Genomic DNA, 22,650 nt, shown 5'->3' on the forward strand with positions numbered 1-22,650 from the left:
ACAATACTGTATTGTATATTTGAGAGCTGCTAAGAGAGCAGATCTTAAAACTTCCCAACACACAAATTATAACTATGTGAAGTGAGAGGCGTGTTAACTAACCCTACTGTGCTAATCATTTCGCAGTATATACATTTATCAAATCAACACGTTGTATACCTTACTTAAAGTTACACAATGTTATATATCAACTGTATCTCAAAAAAGCTGGGAGAAAAATGCTGATGCCTGGGTCAGATCCAGAGACTCTGATTTAATTGGTCTGCAGTGGGGTCTGGGCATCATAAGTTTTAAATGCTCCCAACCCCCAACAAGTGATTCTAACATATAGCCAGACTGAAAACTGCACAGATATTACCTGCTTTGTTTGCATTTACTAATCACTTTTCAGGCAGTCTTCAACTGATTACTCAGTCTCGGTGTCTTTTATCAATGTATTTAGTGAGTCTCCTAAATAGCTACCAAAATACAATCAGATTACAGAGGCTTAAATTGGGGACATGGGGCTTTTAGTCACTTCATATTCAATATAGGAAAAAGGTCATGGAATTCCTAACATGGGTTTGGGGGTCTTATCTTCTACCATGAGTTGCTACTGCTTAAATTAATAATAATATTTTTCAAGTAATTCAATCCCCAGTAGGTTAAGAATCCTCACAAATCAATTTAAAAAAAAAAAGTGTAGCAAGAGGAAAATGTGCAAAGAACATGAATAGACTGTTAACCAAAAGAATACAAATGGCCAATATGATTTTTCAACTTCATTAGTAATCAAAGAAATGCAAATTAAAGATACAGTTCATCCATCAAACCAGCAACATTTTTATAAACACTCAATAGAAAGAATATAATGCAACAAATACTCAAGCTCCTGGATGGAATAAACTTAATAAAGTATTAAAAAGTAGTTTGGCAGTATGTGTCAAGAGGCTTCAAGTGTTCATACCCTTCCTCATAATAGCAAAAACTAAAAACAGCCCAAAGGGCCAGGAGTAGGGAAATTATTTTATAGTTAGCTAAATTATTCAAAATCCATACATGGTTTTAGGGAGACTTCTGTGTTTTGGTTAAAGGCTCAAAATGCAATGTTAGAGGGAAAGAAAGAAGTATACATAGTATGATAAATTTTGTTACATATTATGGAAGGCAATATACTTAAATGTTAACAAAAGCAGGATTTTAATCTTATATATCACATTTTTCTATTTTCAAAATTTCCTACAAAGGATTTACTAAAGAAATTTTTTTCATTTCCAAGTAAGAGTTAATTGATCAAGCGTAATAAGCCTCTACCTCAGAAAAACTGTAAGGTAAAATGATAGCTTATCATGAGGAATTTCACTGTATAATTGTGTGGGGTGAGTAGTGAGTGCTGAGATCCTAGCTTCAGTAGGACTGAGCTGCGCCTGGCCACATGGATTGAGGATTCAGATGATCTTAAACAGGTGTCCTCAACAGCCTCCCTGACATTCTCCAACAAAGACCGATTAGATTTTCTAAAATGCAAAACAGCCAAGACAACTGACCCTTACCTACCAAGGTGGATACTATTTTTGGAACCTCAGTCTGAGTGGGCACTTGCATGGTGGACTATTAAACCACACAAAAGCAGGTCATTATAGCCAAGACAAGATGAAGCTACCCTGAGGTTTATTCTATACTAAATATTTATGAAAAACAACGGTCACTGGAAAAACTCTTCCCTGCTGCCCACCTACAATGATGCATGTAAGCTGGTCTGTTCAGAGAATTTTTGAATTGAAGTCTGATGTCACAGACTTATTCACATTCACTAAAATCAAAACTCCCTGCAGGGAACTCACTGGCAGTCCAATTGTTAAGGCTCTGAGTTTTCACTGCTGAGGGCCCAGGTTCAATCCCTGGTCGGGGAACCAAGATCCCACAAGCCGTGTGTCATGGCCAAAAAAAAAAAAAAAATCCCTGCAAGAGCAGACTTTACAGCTCTAGTCTCAAAGTGATTTTACAGAAAAACTGACCCCCCCCAACCCCCGAAGAAATAATGCTCTAATAATAAAGTATAAAGATTAATAATACAAAAATATCACCTATAAATGAGACACTCAACAAAAGCCTTGAATACTCAAGACTACCACATAGTATTTTCACATTAATATGCACTATAAAATACTCTATTTTTGCTCATCTCTAAGTCCCCCAAATGAAAGAAGTGCCAGAATTATCTTGATATGATACCTCCAGATTCTTAAAAGAGCAATATAGTTTCAAAAACTTCAAGGAAAGAATGATCTAGTGTGGATACTAAGCTGCCTGTCAGTTAACTGTTAACTAAAGCAACAACAACAAAACCACTTCATAAACATCTACTGTCCAAATATCAAACTCAATTATAAATCATCACCATGCACTATATAAGTCTGCAGCATTAATTATTTCCACTCTTTAAAAGAAAATGCATTAATTGTTCAACTGTTTGGCATAAGTGAATATTTAGCATAATTCCTTCAATGTTTAAGCTGCTGCCAAAAAAAGTTTATAAATACAGCAATTCTGAATTACTAAATTAGTTGTACCTTGATGAAAGCATATAGCAAAAATCTCAGTTTTTAACTTTTCCTCTTGGTTTCCATTCTGTATAAACAGCTGGATTCAAATTTCAAATTCCAAGAGATTTGCTGTTAGGTACATCCAGTTTAAGTTCACCTGAATGTCCATGGTGTTGCACTCATCTTATAAGTCAGTTCACAATTTATCCTATCTTCACAATCTATACAACTTTTCAACAACTGCCTTGCTATAAGGTAGAGTGTATCCCCCCTGCCCCAAAGTTATAATCTGATTCAAGAAACTGAGGTATACATAATTATGACATCAGCAATGAAAAATGTCAAAATTTTTCGGGGGTAACAATGTGGATAATTGAAATGAACTTCCTAATATTTAAACTTAGGATGTTCTACCTTTGCTTTGCATAATTCCAGGAAAGACCATTCACAGCTGCTTATGTGTACAGCGCCTTCTGTAACTCTGTGGTGCAGAGCCTAGGCAGTCATATACAGTGGCCCTACAGCTTACCTCCCATTTGATTCTCCATGATTACCTTAGAAAACTCTTCATGTTTTCAAAATCCACCAACTTATTAAGTGGTGTGCACAACAGAAACTAAATTACAGATTCAGATAATTTGGTGTTTTGGTTAGTATACAATTCAGAATAGACAAGAAACAGAAGACTGATGTTTTAGAAGTTTTAGACACTGGTCAAGGTAGTCAATTAGCAAAGAGGTTTCGAAAATATGAACAAAGCACACCTAACCTATCTAAGCCAAATAGGGAGAATGCCCACGAAGATATTTTTCATGCCACCTCTTCAATGGGGTCTATCTTCAAAGAGCACTTTGTTCACCCACCTTCTCCCTTTCCATAAAAAGACAAAGTATTGGGCAGTTACATAAAAATCTATTTAGTGAGTGGAATTAAGTAAGCACTATATCAAGAGATCCATCATGATCCTGATTAATAGCTTAGAACAGGACATAAGAATGCATAAACAATTGTATAGGTGTTAATATAGCTTTCTTTAAAATATTAAATGTAAATCTGAAATACACCTAGAACCTGCCTTAGAACAATCCCAAAGTTTGCTTCTCTCATGCAGTCATCTGATGAGCTTCAATTAAATCCCCTCCCCCAGTAATTTTAACATAAGGAACTACCAAAGGAATTCAATAGATATTAAATCAGTAAGCATTTCCAACGATGGTTAAAAACTCATATTTAATATACTATATGGATGATGCTTTTATTTTAAGTTGAACACCTATAAAATCATTCTTATTACTGAGTTTCTGTAAGTTTGGTTAGCTATAGGTTTAATTAACCAATATGATTTATCTTGAAATATTCTTTGTATAGCAGCAATATGCTGACGTATAGAAACAGAAACATTTCAGAAAACTAGGAGGAAAAAAGTCACCCATAAAACTTTGAAAACCAAAACTTCCCCCTTTAACATAGCAATAAATAATGCTGTCATGATCTATTAAATGCCATGTACTTTACAGAATGTTCCTAATCGAAAGAGTCTCTTCAATGAGAATTCACCCAAGAACCATTCAGACCTCACCTTTCTTCCACTATGAAATCTCAAGACTGCCTTCGTAGTACATACACAGTACCAGACGTAGTAATATGGAGAAAGCAGATGTGTCAAACATGTAATAAATTACAGACTCTTATACCAATAAGGGCTGGAACAGCAGATTTTTCTGTACTTTTTAAACTTGGGGGCGTTAAGGGGGAAATTTTGCAAAAAACATTCCTTTCAATGCAAGTGACAACTAGCTAAACATGCACTGAATGGGTGGGGACACATAAAACTACTGTTTTAGGAGGAATAGTTATTAGAAACCTTTAACGAAAGGTAGAACATGTTATTTCAGACACCATAAGCTCGAGTGCAGTGGCTATATAATAAAGCAAGGTGCCTATTCCTGAGGAAAACGTACTTAGTAATAATGCTGAACAGTGAGTATTAAATCTAAGTAGTGCTAGAAAGGCAATGATGGGAATTCAGGTAATGTGTTACAGAGAAAGAGACTTGTGAGAAATTCCATTACTTAAAAATAATCCTGTCCCTATCATTAAGTATTTTTTTTGGCTGTTGTGCTAAAGTGCACTGGAAACCTCAGAACAGGTTTTTAAATTGGCCATGTCTTGTTAATACACTGCAGTCTTCAAATTTACACAGAGCTGCAGGTCTCCTGGATTTTTTCAAGTGTCACTCATCTAACTGAGCCTGAGAGCTGAGAAATGCCATCAGGTGCTCTACAGTCAGTTTAAAAAACATCCTCTACCTGGTATCTCTGCAGTGATTGTCTTGCTGCTCCCTGAAACTTCTTCATCATCATCTGATGAGCTCGTGCTTGAGTCACAAGTCAGGTCACTATCACTGGTACTACTGTCCTGCAACAAGTTATATTTCTTTCGTGCAGCAGCCTCCCGTTTCTGCCTCAGTAGCCTGATTCTCTCCTTGTGCTTTTGGCTCCGATGACCTTTAACCTTGGCGACTCGGCCATTCTGTTTATCACTGGATTGCCGGTTTTTCTTGGCAGCCATGGTGGATGTTTCACTTTCAGATCGGGACCGGCGAGACTTGCGCCCAACTGCGGCACCAGACACTCCGGAAGGGTCTCCTTCTACCGCTGTTTCTGCCTGGGAGGGTTCATTCTCCTCTGCAGAAGACAGTGTATCTGAATCGGCCAGGTGACCACTAGAGGAAGGGGAAAGCATGCAGTGGTTAGAGGAGTCACTCTCATAAACTCGACCAGTTGTCGGCTTGTCACTCTCCGTGGATGCCAACTGAGACTCAGAAGAGTCCCTTCTCAGTTCCATCAACAAGCAGGGCATTGAAGAAAGAACTGTAGAATCCACCACACCATCTTTCGGAACTTGAGATTCCAGTTCTACAGATCCATCTTCCTCCTTAGCTGTCTCTTGTTCAGATGTTTTTGGTGGGACTTCAGACTCAATGAGTTCTTCAACTTTTCCCACTGCCTCCTCCATCTTCATTTCAGACTTTCAAGTTAAATCATGGAGCAGAGTCTAGGAAACTATGTCAAAGATGCAACGGGAAAGCAACCTGTACAAAAACACACAAAAATCAATAAACGGAAATGGCAGATTATTTAATCAACACAACATTCCTACCTTTCTAAGTGGGCAGCAAAAGTTACCATCATATAGGCCTTTAAAATATATGTATCTATTATTTGCTTGAACAACAGTCAAATTCAGGGGACTTAATACGACCAAAATACTGGCATACACAGCTACTAAAAATGGCACAATATTAATCTTCTATTACTGAACTTGCAAGACCAGCAAGCAACCAAACAAGGATTTTCAATTTTAAAACTTTATTTAAACTGTTCAAGAAAAGGATCCTCAAAGCTTTGATATAGTTAGCAAGTATGTAAACTTTAAATGAAAAGGAATGCTCCAAAAAAACTGGTCTACAACAAGTGAACTGGAATGATTACTTTTACATTCAAATCCTCAAAGAAAGGAAGCAAGGGAGTGAGTTACAGTGGAGTGACATCAAACGTACACTTATGTTAAAGGGAAAAAAAACCATCAATTACGTGCATTTGGCAAGTGGGCAACAAAAGTAATTACATGCATCAAAGCTGTCATTCCTCTCAACAGGAGTTGCTCTAGAGGGGCATTAAGATGAAAAACCTGAATCTGCTATTTCCTCAGTTCTTCCTAGTTCCCACAAACCTCTCATCATGCTTAATATGATGAGTCTAAAGTTTAAACATATGTTTTGTTTCATAAACAATAGCCACTAAATACAGATTAACTACTTTGTGAACCCAAAAGACCTAAAACTCTCTATTCTATGAATGACTTAAGGGGGTTAAAAGAAAACCCCCTACACACATTCTCCACCTCCTATGCTAACTTTAGAACCTAATATCCTTCCACCACTGTGTGTGCTACAACTCCACTTAATCACAGACAAACAGGACATAATCTTTAACCACAAGAGTTGTGACCTATACAGTGCAAACTTCATTAACTAGTGGTTTTTTAAGAGGAGGCTAACAATGTGCAAAGCAAGTAAATACCTCACCCTGAACAACTGATGTTAAAGAAGGCAATGATCATGTGCCATAAGTCACAGACAGACACAAACATTAAGCTAGATGGTATGTCAGTGAGGCACAATAAGACATCTCCGTCACTTCATTCCATCAAGTTACTTGATAGTTCACTATATGGTAGACAGCAACTAGAAGATATCTGAAAAATGGAGTTATTTATTGATCTAACATGACAAGCCTACTTTTTTGCTTACTATAAACATAAATGTTCTATATATCTGGGTTTTTTTTCAGGTCCTGTTCTCAGCTGCTGATAAAACAGGCATTCTGATGAATTTTCCTTAACACATTCATGAAAACCAGAACATTCATGGCCACTGGAAACATTTATAAGTTAAAAACAATCTCATGGAGCTTCCCTGGTGGCTCAGTGGTTAAGAATCCGCCTGCCAATGCAGGGGACACGGGTTCGATCCCTGGTCCGGGAAGATCCCACAGACCGCGGAGCAACTAAGCCCATGAGCCACAACTACTGAGCCTGCTCTCTAGAGCCCGTGAGCCACAACTACTGAGCCTGAGCTCTAGAGCCCACGAGGCACAACTACTGAAGCCTGGGCCCCCCCAAAGTCCATGCACCACAACTACTGAGCCCACGCACCACAACTGCTGAAGCCCACACACTCCAGGGCCCGCTTGCCACAACTACTGAAGCCTGCATGACTAGAACCCATGCTCCGCAATGAAGAGTAGCCCCCACTAGCCGCAACTAGAGAAAGCCCGCCACAGCAACGAAGACCCAACACAGGGAAAAAGAGAAAAAAAGAATCATATGCAATAATTTTCAAAACCTGGCTGTCAATTCTGGACAATGAAAATGCACTGTTTTATTAGTCCTGTAATAATTAAGAAACTAACACAAAAGAATTTGAGGACAGGAAGAAAAGTTAAACCATGGTAAGGAAGCAGTACACTGCCTGCTCTGAGGAGATAAGGAAGTGGTAAGTATAAGAGTAAATTAGGCTACTGGGAAAATCTGGAGGGAGTTTGTATCATATCAGACCTCCTTCTTGGTCAGCAAAGCATAACACAAGGTGAAAAATAAGGCAGGTTTGGGAGTTTGTGAAAAATGGAAAAGGGTTTAACATACGTTACAGAAAATCTGACAAAGAATAAAACTGCTAAATACAATGACTTAAACAGGGTGAAAAAGAATTCACAATACTCAATTTCTAAACTATGTACAAACCATTAACAGAAACTTGAGGTAAAATGTGATTGTTCTTCCCTGCTCAAAATCTCTGTCCACATCTCTAGTTTCATCTTGGGCCACTCACACCCCAGCTCTCTTTAGCTACAAAAACTGTCACAAAAACAATTTTTTCAGATCTCTGGCCTTTCACACTCATTTTGTGCCGGACCTCTTGCTGGCTACTCTTTGCAGGTTATCAGAATAAACACTGCTTCCTTGGGGGTAGCATGGGTACCTTACAGACTAATAAGATCCTTGTTATCTACATATTACACACCTATTTTCCTTCAGGACACTTTGCATAACTGTAGTTAAGTAATTGTGTCATTGTTTAATGTCCATCCCCCATACGTAAGGACATACAAAGGTTTAAAGGAAAATAACTGAAAATTATATAACCACTCCCCCCAGCTGATTTATCTGTATGATTAACAGGCAAAAGAGACCTTAACGCAAAAATTATCATCAAAACAAAAGATGTCATTCTAATCTTGCATGGCCCAAAGATAAACATGATGGGAATCTGTGGAAGTTTTCTTCTGACTACAAGTTTCTCAAGAAAGTAGAGGTCATCAGTTAAGAGTGAGGATGAGTAAGATGCTGGTGAGGCTGATCAGAGGACCAGGTGTGAAACAATAGTGAGAAAGTGAAGAAACTAGGCAAGTACAGTAAATGATTTCCAGACAATAATAAGGGCCCACTCTAAGGGCTATAGCCATGAATGTAAAGTGAAACTGGTATACATGGATGTGACTCCTCCTTTCAAGTTCAGCTGTATAAGTCCAAGTGCAGAGGAGGTAGACACTGGATTTAACCTGAACTGTATAGTTTCACCAAGCAACTAGAACAAAGCAAGTGTGTACAAGAATATGATTTAAATGATCACATTAAGAAGGTATGGGGTAGTGAAAATGTGCTAGGACCAACAGAATGGACATCCCAGTGTAGTAAGGGTATACACTGAACTGGAAAGATAGAAGGTGGTAGTCCAAGAGCACTGTGAATGAAATTGAGATTACAGAAAGGTTGCAGTTACTGGTAACTAACAAGATCTAAAATAGCACTCAAAGTGCTGTCCTTGAATGACTGTCTGCAATGAGGGAAGTGTAGAAATTAAGAGTAACTGATTAGAAATTTACAGCAATTTGATATTGTCATGACAACCAAAGAGCATTTCGATTTCCTAGTATCTGATTTTGACTGTATTTTACCCAAAAAATCCACCAACGATGGATTGTAAATAAAAATATAATGGCCCTTTACAACAGACAGTTCAAGAAACATAGGTTAGAGTATGGAAATACGTGGCTGAGGTAGAGAAGAGAACAAAACCATTACGGGAACTGAGTGGGCAGTGTCAGAGGAAGCATCTATGCGTATATTGAAATGACCAAGAATTAAGACAAAAGTAATAATGGACAAAATGACACTAAGCAAGGAACAAAAATCATCACAATATAAAGGGGTCAGTGGCAGGACTTCCCTGGTGGCACAGTGGTTAAGACTCCACGCTCCAAATGCAGGGGCCCCAGGTTCAATCCCTGGTCAGGGAACTAGACCCCACATGCATGCCGCAACTAAGAAGTCCACGTGCCCAGCTCACATGCCGCCAACTAATGATCCCGCATGCCACAACGAAGACCTGGCACAGCCAAAATAAATAAATAAAATATATTTTTTAAAAAACAAAAACAAAGCACAGCCACCCCTTGCAAGGTGAAGCAGTGCCCTCAGGGGAAAGCCAAACTGTTATTAGTATCAGAAGATAAAGGGAAAGTTCAGAGAGGAGGTTGAGAATATTGGTGACTTTGCTGATGATAAAACAAAGTGGAAGGAAGCTGAAGACGGAGGGGAAGAAACAGAACAGGGAATGTGCAGTGCTTTCTGGAGATTAGAGTGCAGGAAACGGGGTGACTAAGGAGTCTGGAGCTTCTTGTGATATTCATGAAACAAAAAACTTATGTAAAGCACTCAGATATTTTCTTTTCCATTCTATATAGTTAAAAAATTTGGTGCTGGTCATGACTCAGTAAAATGATTTCACAACTAATAGTTGGCAACCTGAAGCTTGAAAAACACTGTCTAGAGAAACATATGTGTCATAAAAGCACTGTTTTGTTATAGACAAAACAAAAACCAAACATCTATTAACAACAGAACGGTAAAATAAATTGTGGTAAATTCCTACAATGAAGGAGCATATATAGCAGTGAAACAAATAAAAGACCACTACAGGGCTTCCCTGGTGGCGCAGTGGTTGAGAGTCCGCCTGCCGATGCAGGGGACATGGGTTCATGCCCCGGTCCGGGAAGATCCCACATGCCGCGGAGTGGCTAGGCCCGTGAGCCATGGCCGCTGAGCCTGCGCGTCCAGAGCCTGTGCTCCGCAACGGGAGAGGCCACAACAGTGAGAGGCCCGCGTACCGCAAAAAAAAGAAAAAAATGCAGAGACTGTCAAACTGGATAAAAAATATCTAATTTTATGCAGTTTGCAAAAGATGTATCTTAGATTCAAAGATATAATAGGTTGAAAGAAAAGAATGGAAAAAGCTATACTATGCAAAGAGTAAACATAGGAAAGCTAAAACACAACATCATCAGACAAAACTGACTTTAAGAAATGTTGCTAGAGACAAAGAGGGACATTTCATAATGATACAAAGGAAATGACACCAGGAAAATATAAAAATTATAAATGTATACATTACTTATAAATATATATGCACTTAACAAAGGTCCAAAATATATGAAGCAAAAACTGACAGAATAGAAAGAAGATAATTCAACACTAACAGCTGCAGATTTCAATTCCTCATTCTAAATGTATAAAACTAGACAGAAAATCAGCAAAAATATAGAAGTTTTGAACATTATTCACAAACTCAACCCATAAGACACATACTCCACTCCTTGGGTGGTTACTGGCATATACAGCTGGGTACAGGGTAACCCCCCAAATAAGATGTGGTCTACAGGAAGAGTAAAAAGAGAAGTAATCAACTTTGATTTGAATTAGATAATGCTCATAGGAATACCGGTCTCAAAGAAAAAAAAAAACAGAAATACAAACTTGGACATTATCAATATAAGCAGAGGTGATAGCTGAATATATCAGCTCATCCAGGGAGAAAACAGAGTGAACAGAGAAGAGACTTTAACAGTCTTTTTTAAAAATTGTGAACCAGGGGCTTCCCTGGTGGCGCAGTGGTTAAGAATCCTCCTGCCAAGGCAGGGTACACGGGTTCAAGCCCTGGTCCGGAAAGATCCCACACGCCGCGGAGCAACTAAGCCCATGCGCCACAGCTACTGAGCCTGCGCTCTAGAGCCTGTGAGCCACAGCTACTGAGCCCACGTGCCACAACTACCGAAGCCATTGCGCCTAGAGCCAGTGCTCCGCAACAAGAGAAGCCACTGCAATGAAGAGTAGCTCCCGCTCGCCGCAATTAAAGAAAGCCCGTGTGCAGCAAAGACCCAACGCAGCCAAAACTAAAATAAATAAATAAATTTATAATTAAAAAAAAAACAACTGTGAACCAGCTGCTTTAGTCTATAAACTGGTAAGTAAGAAATTATCTTTGGAAGAAGAAAAACCACAAAGACATCCATAAAACACACCCAGAGAAGAAAGTCTTCCTTCTTGTAGTATATTCTTGGATGTTTAACAACTTCCAGTACGCTTAGAGGTGTGAGAAAGGGCCATGATAAGTGAGGTCTTATCTAAGATGAGACCACTATAGGGAACCCTCCTGAGGATTTTGACATAGCTATGTATAAAATCATTAAGCACCTAACATAAGAAAGTCTTGCCGTTCACACTTCTCATTTTAAGCCCTTGAACAACCATCGTTAACCATTCTTTAACACCACTGCATGAAATGACACAAAAATGAATGAATGAATAAACTGACACTGTATTGTCCTTCCTGATGCGGCAAATGCAAACAAGTCATTTGCTGTTACAAGTTTACTTACAGGCACTTTTTCCGTTGAAACCACAAATTGACACAAGCACAGCCCACTAAGTGAAACTGCTTCTAGACAAGATTTTGCTCGACAGTCTACAAAATGGGGAACTCCTGCATCTTTATTTCATACCACCACCCTAGAACTGTAAGAAACACAAGCAGGTAATGCCTCAAACATGAGCTAGATGAACCAGTTAACTTACACTGCTTCCTGACATGTACAAGCCATAGCATTAGATAATTCATGAATTCCCACTTTGCTCTCTTGCACAAAACAAACAGCTTTCTATTTAGACAAAAAAGCAACTTTAAAAAGGGTTGTTTAAAGTTTGTCAATGTTTTACTGACAAAATAAGAATTCTTTTCTGCCCGTTTGAGTAGAGGCTATAACATTTTCCCTGTCACAGAAATTTAAGTTTAAAACAAAAAGTCTTACAACTGATCCTGTCTATTCCCTTGCAATGCAGGATTGGTCCAAACAGGTGACCTTCTACTGTTTTATCTAATCTAGCTTCAAGTACCAAGTGATAGGGCTTATACCAACCTCCCTTGAGAGATCACTATGTTCCAAATAGAATTTATAACATGTTTTTTTCCAAGATTTAGTCTACTGCAGCCATTCATTTTATTTAAAATTGATACTAAAAAGCTATCTATATCTGTGACCCAAAACCACCCAACATAAAAAGTCTACAAGAAACACAATAAAGATCAATCTTCATGTGAGTCTGCTCTTAATTTCAATGTTTAAATTTTTTAGTCACTTCTCTTCCCCCTAAAAAATCTATACCCACAAATTTTCAAAACTAGTACATAGGCATCAGACCACTAAAAAACAAATTTGGGTACTGGGTTCTCCGCTCTTTAATTCAAAGCAGTCACACTCTCCTCTAAGTTTTGGGGGTTTTTGTTTTGTTTTGTTTTGTTTTGTTTTTGCGGTACGCGGGCCTCTCACTGTTGTGGCCTCTCCCGTTGCGGAGCACAGGCTCCGGATGTGCAGGCTCAGCGGCCATGGCTCACGGGCCCAGCCGTTCTGCGGCATGTGGGATCTTCCTACCGCGGCACGAACCCGTGTCCCCTGCACCGGCAGGCAGACTCCCAACCACTGCGCCACCAGGGAAGCCCTAAAACCATTTTTAAAAGACTAGGACAGACGTTATTTAATTCAGCTAATATGTATTAAGTACTTACTGTGTCAGGCAACATGCTAGCTTTGGGACTACAAAATGAAAAAGTCACGGTACTCACACTCAAGTGTAATCAAAAATAAAGATCTGTTGAAAACCTACTATTCAAATGTTTCACGGCAATTAAAGACAGTAAGTAGTTCACACAAATGAACTGGCTGAGTACAAGTAGGACAGAATTAGGTAAGTACTACAGGAAAGTATAAAGAACTCTGGACATTCATAAGATCAGAACTAGAAAAAGTGTCTATAATAATTTAACTGGGTTGGAAAGATAAGAATGATTTCAATAAATATAAACAAGAGGGTTTCCCTGGTGGTGCAGTGGTTAAGAATCCGCCTGCCAATGCAGGGGACACGGGTTCGAGCCCTGGTCTGGGAAGATCCCGCATGCCATGGAGCAACTAAACCCGTACGCGACAACTACTGAGCCTGTGCTCTAGGGCCCACAAGCCACAACTACTGAAGCCCGCGCGCCTAGAGCCCATGCTCTGCAATGAGAGAAGCCACCGCAATGAGAAGCCTGTGCACTGCAACAGAGTAGCCCCCACTCACCGCAACTAGATAAAGCCCACGCACAGCAATGAAGACGAAACACAGCCAAAAATAAATAAATAAATTTATTAAAAATATAAAAAGTAAAAACAAGAGTAACAGGGCTACTACAAAATCTTAACCTATATTCCATAATGAGAGACATGACGGAAAAAAATCAAAGGAAACAAGAAAGGTCAAAGGTACTTGACTTAAAACCCAAGAAGGAACTTCAAAGTTTCATTTGAGTTACTTTAAAAGTTGATTACATTTAGATGACAGGTCTATTCTGGCAAAGACAATAATCCTACAGAAACAAAACTGCTGCCAGTTTTCATCAATGTCACTCTAAGCACTAACACAATATGGTAACAGCCATGAGATATGGTAATCCAATGTCTTTCAAATATGAAAATAAAAGTTCATAAAAACACCAGTCTTAAGGTGAGAAAAGGGAAATGCTGTGTCCACTGGCAAACTGATGTTCTCTAACATTGGTTTTCCTTGTTTGTAAAACTTCAGTTCTTGGTAGGATGAAATAAATGACACTTAAAGCACCTAGTACATAACAAGCACAAAGTCAAATTTCAAGAAATAGTGTTTTTTAATATTTTTATTCTCTCTTCTTCCTCTTCACTTCAAGTCCATCACAGAACAAACAAGTCACTTCTCTACAACCAAAGTCATGAGGATTCATTCAGGCTTTCAACACATATTTATTGAGTACCTAGTGTTAGCTACTACGCCAGGCACTGGGAAATATATGGTACATTCCTAATGGAATTTAGAGTCTAAGGGAGAGACAGTCAAATAATCACACAAGTGAATAATCACGCAAATATTAAATTTATTTCTGCGGTAAGTCCTGCAGAGAAAAGGTATGTTGGCACCATGAAAGGAGAAAAAGAAGAGGAATGTTAACATAGTCTGGGAGATCTAAGACGGCTTCCTGAGGAATAAATAGGAACCCACTGTTTCAAATAGGGAAGGCAGACATAGATTTAAGCTGATTTGTACTTTAAAAAGACCATTCTGGGTTAAGAATCCGCCTGCCAATGCAGGGGACACAGGTTCAAATCCCTGGTCCAGGAAGATCCCACATGCCAAGGAGCAACTAAGCCTGTGCACCACAACTACGGAAGCCCACGTGCTGCAACTACCGAAGCCCGCACACCTAGAGTCGGTGCTCCGCAACAAGACAAGTCACCACAATGAGAAGCCCGCACACCACAAAGAAGAGTAGCCCCCACTCGCCACAATTAGAGAAAGCCCACAAGCAGCAACAAAGACCCAATGCAGCCAAATAAATAAACAAACAAATAAATATAAAAAGACCACTCTGGCTGCACAGTGGAGAATGGATGGAAAAGGAAGGTAAGAGTAAATGTCAGCTGAACAATTCAAAGGCAAGGCTAAAAATTTCAGTAACTCTAGACTGACTGTAGTGGCAACAGAGAGATATGGGTGAATATGAGAGATCATAGAGCAAATACGGGAGGTGAAAAAGGCAGGTATCGGGACTTGCCTGGTGGCACAGTGGTTAAGAATCCGCCTGCTAATACAGGGGACACGGGTTTGAGCCCTGGTCTGGGAAGATCCCACATGCCGTGGAGCAACTAAGCCCGTGCACCACAACTACTGAGCCTGTGCTCTAGAGCCTGCGAGCCACAGCTACTGAAGCCCACACACCTAGAGCATGCCGCAGAGCAACTAAGAACATGTGCCACAACTACCGAGCCTGCGCTCTAGAGCCTGCGAGCCACAGCTACTGAAGCCCACACGCCTAGAGCCTGTGCTCCGCAACAAGAGAAGCCACTGCAATGAGAAGCCCGCGCACCGCAACAAAGAGTAGCCCTCACTTGCCACAACTAGAGAAAGCCTGCTCACAGCAATGAAGACCCAATACAATCAATCAATCAATAAATCAAGACAGGTATCAACGACAAGTTCTTGGTTTCTAGATTCTGCAACTAGACTGATGGAAGAACCAATCACTAAGGGAACATGAAAGACCTGTGTAGTGAATGGAGAGGGGAAAGGGACATCAAAGACTTTAGTATCAGGCATAGGGAGTTTAAAGTTCCTTTGATATGGAGGTTCTTTAAAAAACTAAAAAGAGAGTTACCATATGATCCAGTAATCCCACTCCTGGGCACATATCTGGAGAAAACTAATTCGAAAAGATACATGCACCCCAACGTTCACTGCAGCACTATTTACAATAGCCAAGACATGAAAGAAACCTAAATGTCCATCGACAGATGAATGGATAAAGAAAACATGGTACACACGCACGCGCGCGCGCACACACACACACACACACACACAATGGAATATTACTCAGCCATAAAAAGAATGAAATAATGCCATTTGCAGCAACATGGATGGACCTAGAGATTATCATACTAAGTGAAGTAAACCAGACAAAGATAAATATCATACGGTATCACTTATATGTGAAATCTGAAAAAAAAACATACAAATAAACTTATTTACTAAACAGAAATAGAGCCACAGACACAGAAAACAAACTTATGGTTACCAACAGGGAAGGTGAGGGAAGGGATAAATTAGGAGGATGGGATTAACATATACACACTACTATATATAAAGTAGATAACCAACAAGAACCTGCTGTAGAGCACAGGGAACTATACTCAATATTTTGTAATAACATATAAGGGAAAAGAATCTGAAAAAGAATAGATATGTGTGTGTGTGTGTATACATATATATATATACACACACACACACACACACACACACACACACACATATACAACTGAATCACTGTGCTGTACACCTGAAACTAACAAGACATTGTAAATCAACTATACTTCAACTTTCTTTTAAAGTACCTTTGAGACATGTAAAGAAATGTTGAGGAAGCACTAAGATATTTAATATTTAGATCTAATGCTTGGGAGAGGTGCGGATGGATTCTCCTGCCAATAATACTAAAATATCCTTGGCATTCCTAAGAAAACATGAAATAAAATCATGAACTGGAAAATTTCAAATCTTTGAGAATCAGTACCATTTTCTTCTATTTCTCTGCAGCTGACTCTCATCATACTTAAAAGTAATGACAGATGAAAAATAAAGGCAGCAAAGTAGAGAAAAAAAATAATTTAAGAAACTTGAATTCTAATCTTAGGTCTACCATTAACTATATAAATAAGGATGAGTATCTTTTTTCTTTAGTTCCTAATATACAAGCCTTAAAAGAAAAAAAAGATAAGAAGTAGGGAGTAAGGATACAGACTCTAATGGTTATTAAGGGCAACAAACATGTACACATGACAATGTTTACAGAATGCTTTAAAAACTCTAAAGCACTACACAGCTCAGACACCTCTCAATATATATACCCTGTATGGGTGTAGGAAAGCAGAACAGTTGTTTAAGTAGTATTTTAGTACTAATCTTACATTCTTGTAAAAATAACTGCAAATAATTCAGCCTTTGGCATGACTGGATCGATTGTTTGATGGCCAAGGATACAATCTTCTGTGGGGGGTGGGGGGGTGGATGTGTGCATATATGCTCAGTAACTATTAAAATCAAGCACTCTCTACTCTCTAGAAAATCAGCTAAGCATTTAAATGCATAACCCACCCCCAACCCCAACCCTACTCACAGTCAAAAATCCAGTATAATATAGTCAGCCTTCCCTATACTCCTTTCTTCCATATCCTCGGGATCTCCGTATCCTTGGCTCATGTAGTACTGTAATATTTACTACTGGAAAAAAAAATACCCATAAGTGGACCCACACAGTCCAAACTCATGTTGTTCAAGGATCAACTGTACCATTAACCCATTTTTAAGACAGGTACAAAGTTAGGCAATTTGCACAAACTCACAGAGCCAATACTGGAGTCAGAATTTTAACTAAAGCAACTCCAGAGTTCAAGTTCTTCCCTACTCATCACTCCAAAGTATAACCCACTTAGCACCATACCTTAAAATAATGTGTTCAATAAATATTTACTATTGGTGATAGTAATAATCAAAAAAAAAGTATGCTTCTGCTATAATTCTACTTTTAACACTGATTTTCAGCCAAAAATGCTTAAGAATATACTGCCAAAAACTGGAAGCAACCAAGAAGACATCCTTTAGTACGGGGGTCCCCAACCCCCAGTACTGGTCCGTGGCCTGTTAGGAACTGGGCCACACAGCAGGCGGTGAGCGGCAGGTGGGCGAGCAAAGCTTCATCTGCCGCTCCCCATCGCTCACATTACTGAACCATCTCCCCCCAACCCCATCAGTGGAAAAACTGTCTTCCACCAACCAGTCCCTGGTGCCAAAAAGGCTGGAGACGGCTGCTTTAGTAGGTGAATGAATAAATTGTTACATCGGGACAATGGAATGTTATTCAGCACTAAAAATAAATGACCTCTCAAGCCATGAAAAGACACTGGAGAAACTTAAATGCATATTACTAAGTGAAAGAAGCCCATCTGTATGGGCCCAACTGTATGACATTCTGGAAAGGGCAAAACTATGGAGAGATAGTAAAACCACCAGTGGTTGCCAGGGATTTGCGGTAGGGAGAGATGGATAGGCAGAGCACAGAAGATTTTCAGGGCAGTGAAACTGTAATTGTGGAAACATGTCATTATAAATTTATCCAAATCCATAAACCACCAAGAGTGACCCCTAAAGTCAACTATGGACTGGGTGATAACGTGTTAATGTAGGTTCCTCAGTTGTAACAAATGTACCACTGGGGGGGCGGGGGGGGGGAAGACCGTTGATAATAGAGGAGACTATGCATGTATGGGGCAAGGAGTACATGGGAAATCTCTGAATTTACATTCAATTTTGCTGTGAACCTAAAACTGCTCTTAAAAAATTAAGTCAATTAAAATAAATAACTAAATAGTCTGTTAAAAAAAAAATCAGAAGTTGCCAGAGGGTGGTGGAGAAGAGGGAGGAATTAACAAGATGAGATCTTCAGGGAAGTGAAACTATTGTTAGATACTATAATGATGGATAGGCATTGGTCAAAACCCACAGAACTGTTATTTCACGCTATTCAACAGAGTATCTCTTTTTCAACACAAAGAGTGACCCCTAATATAAACTTGAACTTTAACAATGTATCAATATTAGCTCATCAATTGTAACAAATGTACCAAACTAATGCAAGATGTTAATAACAGGAGAAACTGGGGAGGGGGGTTAAAGTAACTCTCTGTACTTTGTTAAATTTTTCTGCAAACCTAAAACTGATCTAAAAAATAAAGTCTATTAGGTTTTTTTTAATGCTGAGGAAACTTGTTGGCTTGGAGCTGCTGGGGGGGCCAACTCTGTCCTCATGAGAGGAAAGCCTGGCTGGAAATTAAGCCCACAAGTAAAAGCAATAAAGAGCCAGTATACAAGAAAGAAAAATAGTGCTCAGATTATATCAAATGAACTCCTAGATTCAGCTAGGCCAGATGCACACTGGAGTTACCATAGTTAAATTAACCTATTAAATCTCATTTTTGCTTTTTAAAAAATGCGTATGATCACACACACATGTTTTAGTCATCTCCTGAATAAACAGCTTCACAGGAACTAGAGTCACAACATATAGAAAACCCTGTAGTTGGCGGCTCTCCTTGTAGACTTCATGGAAAAGGTAACATGAGCGCAATCTGCATTACCCTGGCCTTTACTTCTCAGCATCAGAAAACCAGTGCCTCCAAGTGGCACTACGGGTGCTGCTGGTCAATTTTAGCCACAGCATAAAATATTCAACCATGAATTAGCCAAGACCTCAATGTTTTCAAAAAGTTTCAAGGATTATTTTAAAAAGATAGAGTCAATTCCATTTTAAAAACCCACTAAAAGAATGTTTCTTTCAGTCACTAACAATTTTTAAAAAGAAATTGATAAATGTTTTATTGCTTATTTGTAGGCCTTTATAAAAGCCGTAATTTAAAAAGATACACAGAATAAAGTGGTCTACCCACACTGACAACATATCTAAACAATTCTATTTAGGTTTTCAGAGCATTTTAATTATTTTTATTAATTATTGCTCATAGTTAACCTGGAATGTATAATCCTCATTTCTAAGAAAAGAATATGTAGGTCAATGGCCAAGTTATATTTAGATATATTTAGACAGATATATTTAGAACTGTTTCCAAATTTCCAACCTGCTTCTTAACCTAAGACTAGATCATGCTACACAAGTAGCCTCCTGTAACCAAAATAAAAGTTCTGAACACATAGATCTTTACAAAAGATAAAGTAGGTTATATATTTAAAAGATCAGGTTTTAATACAGATTCCTTTAAAACAGTTTCTGTAATATATTTGAAGTTTCTGTAATATATTTGAAGTCTGATATTTAAAATTCATTTTTTGTTGCTAAACCATTTACAGATAACCTGTTCCTGGGCAGCCAGAAAGGCCACCCATCACACACACACATTCGTGGGGAACCTGGTGCTAAAATTTGGTTTTGCCCACAAATATACAAGAATATATCTCCTGTGTAAATCAAGGCACATCTACATTTTACCCCGGAGAGGGTAAACAAGACTGCTCCTTGCTTAGACCCACAGTTTCTTTATATATATTTCCTTACGATTAGAATAAAATTTGAATTTTTTTTTTTTGAGGCTTACAAGGTATGTCTTGCTCAATCCTCATTTTAGCATCATTTTGTCTCTTTAGGCTCCAAAATCTTCAATTTTTCTGATTCAGGGTATTTTGCACTTGCTGTTCACACTGCCAGGAAAGCACTCCCCTAGCTCTTTTTCAGGCTGGCTGTCATATTTCAGGCATCAATTCAAATTTACATTACAAAGGCCTTCCCTGAATGCATTAAATGCATCCTCTCACCCATACCCCATTATTCTCTTTTTTTAAAGTGTCTAAAATTATCTTGCTTATTTATGTGTCTAGGTTATTGCCTATCTGCTTCATAGAATGTAAGACACAAGAGGGCAAGGATTTTGTCTCCTTGATTACTATACCAGCACCACTAGAAAAATACCCAACACATAGGAGACACTTAATATTTCTTGAACATATACTTTTTTTTTTTTTGGGCTGCGCCACACAGCATGCAGAATCTTAGTTCCCTAACCAGGGATCAAACCTGTGCCCCGTGGAGTGGACGCGCAGAGTCTTAAGCACTGGACCACCAGTGCAGTCCCGTTCTTAAACATATACTTACAGTCAGAATTTATTAAGCAAAAGACATTTTGCTAGGCCCTGTGGATAAGGCCCATATCACTTAAAAATTAAATGTTTTACTAAAATAGAATCTTAAGGACATCTTGATTTTTTTTTTAAGTGGACATTTTAAAATCTCACATATTTGTTAATAACGTCCAAACCATTAGAAAATTTTAAGTACAAACTCTGCTACAGTGCAGTTACTTCAGCACTGACTTTTAACTACAAACGCATCATTAACATAGCATGAGTCCTTTCAGATATGCATAATAATGATACAAGGCTTTAGAAATGATTTACTTATTTTTTCAAAACAGCAGCTACCAGATATGCAAATGCATGCCATATCTTTGCTTAGATCTATGGCTCAATTAGTACAAGCTAGTAATATTTAAATAACCAATACCAGGAATTCCCCGGCAGTCCAGTGGTTAGGACTCTGAGGAAGTTCCACTGCAGGGAGCACGAGTTCCATCCCTGGTCAGGGAACTGGGATCCCACATGCCCTGCGGCGTAGCCAAAAAATAAAAAACCCAAGTCACTTCATAATTTGGCTTCGCCCACAAATACACATCTTTTGTGTAAATCAAGGTATATCTACATTTTACACTCAAGAAGGTACACAAGACTGCTCCTTTGATAGTTCTCCCTAAAAACAAAACATCCTTTGTTTTAATTCATCTTATAGAAACCACACAACCACCATTTCTTCAGTATCTTTATATTTGAAAAAAATGGTATAGTTTTCCATACGCATTGACTTAACGTTATGCCCAATGATGTGAAATGGTTAATCGATGAAAGTAAAAACTATGCCATGTAAGGAGGGAAAAGAGGAATTATTAAGCAAAGGAGCTGCAGTTTAAATAGCCTCACAGCAATCTAGTCTAAACGAACTTTTTATTTATTTATTTTTAAAATTTACTTATTTTCTATCTATTTACTTTTGGCTGCGTTGCGTCTTCATTGCTGAGCGCTGGCTTTCTCTCGTTGCGGAGAGGGGGGGGCTACTCTTCGTTGCGGTGCACAGGCTACTCATTGCGGTGGCTTCCCTTGTTGCGGAGCACCAGCTTTAGGCACGCGGGCTTCAGTAGTTGTGGGGCACGGGCTTAGCTGCTCCACAGTATGTGGGATCTTCCCGGACCAGGGATCGAACCCGTGTCCCCTGCATTGGCAGGCGGATTCTTAACCACTGCGTCACCAGGGAAGTCCCTACTTTTATTTTTTAATTTTTATTTGGCCACACCACACAGCTTGCGGGACCTTAGGTCCCCTACCAGGGACTGAACCCAGGGTCACAGCAGTGAAATCACCAAGTCCTAACCACTGAATCGCCAGGGAAGTCCCTAAACAAGTTTTCTATTTTTTTTTTTTAATAGGTTTAGCTTCAAAATCTAAAAATTGTTAGCTGCCTTACAGTTCAAATATTCAACTATGCATGTTTATTACTGAACTTATGATTCAAAAATAATGCACTCTCCCAGCAGTAAAAATCAAATCAATTGGACTGTTTCTATACTTTTGTTAAAATATTTACTTCTTACATGGATGAGACTTAAAAAAAAAAGTCATGAGACCACCAATAAGAATGTAGCTAACTCTAAGATAACAGAAGTTTCTGCTTTCGTGACAGTTATGATATGAAATAGATTATAGCTTGCGTCTACTGCTAACTCATTTTTTTAAGCAGTAGTAACTTCCCTAATATGTAATTGGGACCAACGTTTAAAAAAAAAATCCATGACAATCAGTCATGGGTTTTTAAAACCACTCTCTTAGGTTTTTGTCAAAATTTGCCTACTCTACACCCAGAAACTTAAAAAAAAGGCCTAAAGAGTTCTGAAGTTTTGCTTGGTTTTGTTTTTCAAATATAAACAAGAACAGGAGACCAGGACCAGAGACAAATTGCACCCCGTGAAGATAAAACTAGAATGAAGCAGGGCTT

At 38.8% G+C, this 22,650-nt stretch overlaps 1 protein-coding gene across 2 annotated transcripts in view; it reads right to left on the reverse strand.

The window, feature by feature from the left end:
- ARK2N (arkadia (RNF111) N-terminal like PKA signaling regulator 2N) overlaps positions 1-22,650 on the reverse strand; it is a 72,677-nt gene that overhangs the window by 41,022 nt on the left and 9,005 nt on the right. For both annotated transcript variants that reach the window (XM_082852703.1, XM_082852702.1), the window contains exon 2: positions 4,835-5,619. In XM_082852703.1, coding sequence (XP_082708829.1) covers positions 4,835-5,549 — 715 coding nt within the window. In that variant the 5' untranslated portion in view covers positions 5,550-5,619. The remainder of the gene's footprint in view (positions 1-4,834; positions 5,620-22,650) is intronic.

Source organism: Leucopleurus acutus (assembly GCF_964270905.1).
Source record: "Leucopleurus acutus genome assembly, chromosome: 13".
NCBI classification, from domain to species: Eukaryota; Metazoa; Chordata; class Mammalia; order Artiodactyla; family Delphinidae; genus Leucopleurus; species Leucopleurus acutus.